Here is a 6,000-nt window from a genome sequence, read left to right as displayed (position 1 = left end):
CCCCCTCCCCCCGCTCTCACACGAGCCTGTTCGTCATCCTTCTTCTTCCCATCCCTCCGGGCCTCCCATCCGTCCCTGCAAAACGTGAGCACCCCGCAAGCACAGTGCACGCCTCTCCGGTCGCTGTTCCCAGAGCCCGCAGCAGGCGAGCCTTTCCCCCGGTGCCAGACAAGGTCTGGCACAGGGTTGTGCGTTTTTGCCCCGAATCCTGGACCCCCGGCCTGTTTTCCACAGGCCCCGGCGACGAATCTAGCCCGCACCTTCTTCCAGCAGCTCCAGGCCCGTCCCATAGCTGACCAAATCCTCGTCGCTGTCTCTATCCAGCGCCGCCATCCTGCTCCCTTCCGGGCCTCGCCCCCTCGCTACGGAGGCCTCAATGGGCAAAATGCCTTCCGCGCTTTAAGCTCCGCGAACCGCAGTGAAGTTCTAAGCGCAGGTGGCGGAAAGTGCTCAACGCGCCCGGCAAGCCTCTCTCGGATCTGCGCCGGGTGGTTCTCAAACCCGTCCTGTGGGAGGCGGACCCCGGCAGGAGTTGTCTCGGAGGCTTTGGCTGCCACGACATCCCATCCTAGCTCCACCATGTGCCGCTCAGGAGGAGGCGCCTGGGAGAAGGTGGAAGGCACTCGGCTGTCGAGCTGCAGGCGTGGTTCTCCGCGAAGTCTGCCCACCCCACACCCCTCCCCAACCCGGTCCGTGCCCTTCCCCCACTTCCCCTGCCGGCAGACCCTGCTCCCCTCAGTCCTACCCCTGCCATCTTCGGGAACTTGCTTGTACTCCCAGATGTACACACGCACTCTGTGTATATCATCCTTAGGTTGACGTAAGTGGAGTCCCCTTCCAGACCTCTGAAAGGATTCAGACAGGGGAACCCTGATGCCCACGGTGACGGTAGCTTGGGACAACACTTGGTCAAGGAAGAAGAGATTAAAAGAAAAGGAGAAGGAAACGGGGGGCCGTGGTGGGGGCAGAGGAAAACAGGAATAAAGAGAAAAATAAAAAAGGGAAGAAATTTGAAAAGAGAACGAAGAAAAGGAGAAAGAAAATGCAAGCAAAAGGCTGCTGTGAGGTGGGGTGAGGGACGCTGAGGGCTCCCTTACTGAAGCCAAAGAAACAAACATCTGTCCAATAGGGTGCTGTTATCCCACCGCAAACCTCCTTCTTACAGAAGAGAGAAACGAAGCCCGGGTCTGCAAAATGAGGGTCAGAAGTCTGTGTGACTGAGAATCACTAGCATGTTGCTAAAATGTCCCTCCTACCCATCCCCCAGGCCTCCTGAATCAGAATCTCTGGGATTGGGATTGTTTCTTGAGCACTCCAAGCACACTCTGGACTCAAGGCCTTTGCATTCACTGTTCCCACTGCTTGGAATACTACAAGCATGATTCATTGCCTCACTTGCTTCAGGTCTCTGCTCAAAGGTTACTTACTCAGCGAAAACTTTTCTGACCCTATTTTAAAAACCAACCCCTATCACCCCCTACCCTTCTATATATTTTCCACAACATTTGTCACCTTATATAATTTGATTTACCTATTTATATGTCTATTGTCTTTCTCTCCCAATGGAATGGAATGTAAGCTCCCCTTGGAACGTAAGCTCCAAGAAGACAGATTTGAGCCAGTTTTTCTTTCTTCCTTTGCTGTATCCTCAGAGCTTGGAACAGTGCTTGGAATGTAGTAAGCACTTAATAAATAATTTGAAGAAAAGAATGAAGAACTAATTAAATAAGTCATGGTACATGACTTTAACAAAAACAATTATTTTAGGGACTTCCCTGGTGGTCCAGTGGTAAAGAATCCATTCGCCTTCCAATGCAGGGGACACGGGTTCTATCCCTGGTCGGGGAACTAAGATCCCACATGCCCTGGGGCAGCTACTGAGCCCGCGAACCACAACTGGAGAGAGAGAAAACCCCATGCCACAACTAAAGAGAAGCCTGGGCACTGCAACGAAAGATCCCACATGCCTCAGTGAAGATCCCACGTGCCGCGGCTAAGACCCAATGCAGCCAAAAATAAATAAATAAATCTTAAAAAAAAAAAAAGACTCTGAGGTCCCAAGGCAGGGGGCACAGATTCGATCCCTGGTCAAGGAAATAAGATCCCTGCATGCCTCACAGCAAGGCCCCAAAAAATTATTTTAAAAACACAACCTCAAAATTTTTGGCAAGTTTCTGGTCAAAAAGTGGAGTCCATGTCCCCTCCCTTGAATCTAAGCTCCATGACTCCTTGACCAAAAGAATTCAGTGAAAGTGACAATATAACATTTCCCACACCCAAGCTTGAAGAAACTGGTAGCAGGAATTCCCTGGTGTTCCAGTGGTTAGGACTCGGCGCTTTCACTGTAGGGGCCGGGATTCGATCCCTGGTCAGGGAACTAAGATCCCACAAGCCACCCGGCATGGCCAAAAACAGTAAAGAAAAGAAAAAAAAAAAGAAACTGGTAGCTTCAACTTTCTGTTTCTTGGGATGCTGGACCTTGAAACCCAATCTCCATTCTGTGAGGAAGCCCAGGCCATGAGCAGACGATATGTGTAGGTATTCCAGCCTATGACCCAGCTGAGGTTCCAGTTAACAATCAGTATCAATCACCAGACACGTGAGCAAGGAAGATTCAAAATGACTCCAGCTCCAGCAGCCATCTGACTACAGCTGCATGAGAGACCGCAAGCAAGAACCTTTTAGCTGAGTACAGCTACCGCTGGAACCATGAGAGGTAATAATAAAATGATTGTTCTTGTTTGGAGCCATTAAGATTTGCAGTAAGTTGTTAACAGCAATAGTAACTGGAACAACCTATATGATAGAATACTGTAAAGCATTTTAAAATGCTGGTGGGGTATATCTCCAGCATATGCTGTTAAATGAGCAAAACAGGAGGTGAGACGGAGTACACAGGATGATGCCATTTATATTAAAAGAAAACATAGGGCTTCCCTGGTGGCGCAGTGGTTGAGAGTCCGCCTGCCGATGCAGGGGACGTGGGTTCGTGCCCCGGTCCGGGAGGATCCCACATGCCGCGGAGCGGCTGGGCCCGTGAGCCACGGCCGCTGACCCTGCGCATCCGGAGCCTGTGCTCCGCAACGGGAGAGGCCACAACAGAGAGAGGCCCGCGTACCGCAAAAAAAACAAGAAAACATATTACATCCACAATGTAGGGACACAATACACCCACAAATATGCTATATCTCCAGTGAACTCCCCAAAGAATCTGGTAACAGTGGTTGCCACTGATCAAAGGAAATCACAGCAGAAGGGATACATGTATACAGCATTGTACCCCTTGAATTTTTGTTTTGAGCTACATCCATAGTATTCTTTCCAAAACATTTTTATATCAGTGTCTTAGTTTTCATTTTAAAGGTTTTTGTATGTGTTAGCCCCTTTCCTGCCTTGAGAAATTTAATGTACCAAAGAGAAAGCATCTTTGTTTATTGAAGCCCTGCAGGGTCCCAGCATCACCCTTTGATCATCGTGTGAATAAATGTAGATATTGAAAGTAAAGAAGGTTGGGGACTAATCCATACAGCCAGACAAATCATGAAGGTCCGTGATTTTATTTCTGAATTACCCCAAATAATTTTCTTACAGCTTATAGCTTCTAAAGAGGCAAGAAAAACCCAATAAATTTATTACTGAGAGTTTACTTAATTAGATTTCTGACAATCACTGCATTTAGTAAAACAGTAATGGGACTCCCCTGGTGGTCTGGTGGGTAAGACTCTGCACATCCCCCCGGGGATGGGGGCCCGGGTTTGAACCCTGGTCGAGGAACCAGATCCTGCATGCATGCCACAACTATGAGTCTGCATGCCACAACTAAGAGTCCACATGCAGCAACTAAGAGCCGCATGCTGCCACGAAGATCCCACGTGCTGCAACGAAGACCTGGCACAGCCAGAATAAATAAATAAATATTAAAGAAACAAAACAAAAACAGTAATTACCAACCTTTCTGACTCCAGATCTTCAGAAGGAACGACTGGATGCTTCATCTGCAACCCTGGTCACTAATTACCCAATAATCCTGATTCTTGGTAGCAGGAACCCCTAAACAATGTGCTTTTTCTGTGTGTGTGTTTTTTACATCTTTATTGGAGTATAATTGCTTTACACCTGTGTGTTAGTTTCTGCTGTATAACAAAGTGAATCAGCTATACATATACATAAAACCCCATATCTCCTCCCTCTTGCGTCTCCCTCCCACCCTCCCTATCCCACCCCTCTAGGTGGGCACAAAGCATGGAGCTGATCTCCCCGTGCTATGCGGCTGCTTCCCACTAGCTATCTATTTTACATTTTGTAGTGTATATATGTCCACGCCACTCTCTCAACAATGTGTTTTTATGCAAAACCGTAGAAGCTTAAACACCACACCTTCCTTTCTTATTCAGACAGGCAAAAAAGCACAAATCTCAGGAAACTGCCCAATAGGAAGATGGGCTGAATCATCTGGGTAGGGAGTAATTTGTTCCTATGGACCACACATCAGTGCTGGCAGTGGGATGGTCACTCATGACATACAAAGAAACCTGCTCTATATGCTTGGGAATCAGTGTCACTCATTTTTTTTCTGTTGAGTTTTCTTACTGAAATACAATATATGCACACAGTTCTGTGCATTTTCACAAAGTGAACACATCCGTGTAACAACAAGCAGGTCAAGAAATAGAAAAGTTCCAGAACCCAGAAGCAATAATCCCAGAATAGACTAATTTTGTCTGTTTGTACTTTACATAAAATGGAATCATGCAGTATTTTTTCTGGCTTCTTTGGCTCAACAATATTTTTGTGAGCAAAATATTTTGCTCACAACATATTTGTTGTTTGTAATAGTAATGTGTTCATTTTCATTATGTGAATATGCCACAATTTCTTATCCATTCTACAGCTGATGGGCATTTGAGTAGTTTCCAGTTAGGGGCTATTTTGAAAAGTGCCCCTGTGAACATTCTTGTACATGTTTTATGGAGAACAGATGTTTGCATTTCTGTTGGATTTCTACCTAGATTTGGAATTGCTGGATCATAAGTTATGCTTATGGCCCTTTTCAGTAGAAAATGCCAGTTTTCCAAAGTGGTAGTACCAATCTACACTCCCACAAGCAATGTATGAGATTCTGGTTGCTTGACATTCTCAACAATACTTGGTATTTTTTGCCATTCTGTCACTCATTTATTTATCTATTTATTATAAATTTATGTATCTATTTATTTTGGCTGCGTTGGGTCTTCATTGCTCTGCATGGGCTTTCTCTAGTTGCGGCTAGCGGGGGCTACTCTTCGTTGCAGTGCACGAGCTTTTCATTGCGGTGGCTTCTCTTGTTGCGGAGCACGGGCTCTAGGCACGCGGGCTTCAGTAGTTGCGGTGCGTGGGCTCAGTAGTTGGGGCGCGCGGGCTCTAGAGTGAAGGCTCAGTAGTTGTGGTGCATGGGCTTAGTTACTCCGCAGCATGTGGGATATTCCTGCGCTCGAACCCATGTCCTGTGCATTGGCAGGCGGATTCTTAACCACTGCACCATCAGGGAAGTCCCACTCATTTATTTTTAATCCATAATCACTGCTTCCAATATGACAAAATATCTTTCCTTTTAAATCTCAAGGAACAGTGTAGAGTAGCATAGTGCATGGTGTTGCATCAGGCAATCTAACTTAGCAGACTGGTGACCTCTGAGCCTCAGCTTCTTCCTCTTTAAAATGGGGATGAAAAAGTACGCACTTCATAGGGCTGTGGATCAACTGAGATCATGTATGCAAAGCACAGCTCCTGTCATAAAGTATGCAATAAATGGCTGCTATGCATTTAAGACCATATTTCAGAGCTGTGGAAACTAAGGTCACAAGGGGTAGAAGGATCTGGCCGAGGTGACCTAGTGGCGAGCTTGCCAAATCTAGTGTGGTTTTCTCAAGTCAGTGCTCCATGGCACCATATGGCCTCAATTTCTAAGATTTTTTTTTTCATAAAAATTGCAAAACTGGGTCTATAATTTACAATGAATTT

The 6,000-nt window shown here is 46.4% G+C and overlaps 1 protein-coding gene across 1 annotated transcript in view; it reads right to left on the bottom strand.

The window, feature by feature from the left end:
- GPATCH1 (G-patch domain containing 1) overlaps nt 1-333 on the bottom strand; it is a 44,130-nt gene extending 43,797 nt beyond the window's left edge. The window contains exon 1 of the mRNA XM_007470946.1: nt 261-333. Coding sequence (XP_007471008.1) covers nt 261-333 — 73 coding nt within the window. The remainder of the gene's footprint in view (nt 1-260) is intronic.
- Nucleotides 334-6,000: the final 5,667 nt, after the last annotated feature.

This window comes from Lipotes vexillifer, unplaced genomic scaffold (assembly GCF_000442215.2).
Source record: "Lipotes vexillifer unplaced genomic scaffold, Lipotes_vexillifer_v1.1 scaffold182, whole genome shotgun sequence".
NCBI lineage: Eukaryota > Metazoa > Chordata > Mammalia > Artiodactyla > Lipotidae > Lipotes > Lipotes vexillifer.
Note: the sequence above shows the minus strand (reverse complement) of the source record. Positions and strands in the feature narration are given on the sequence as shown.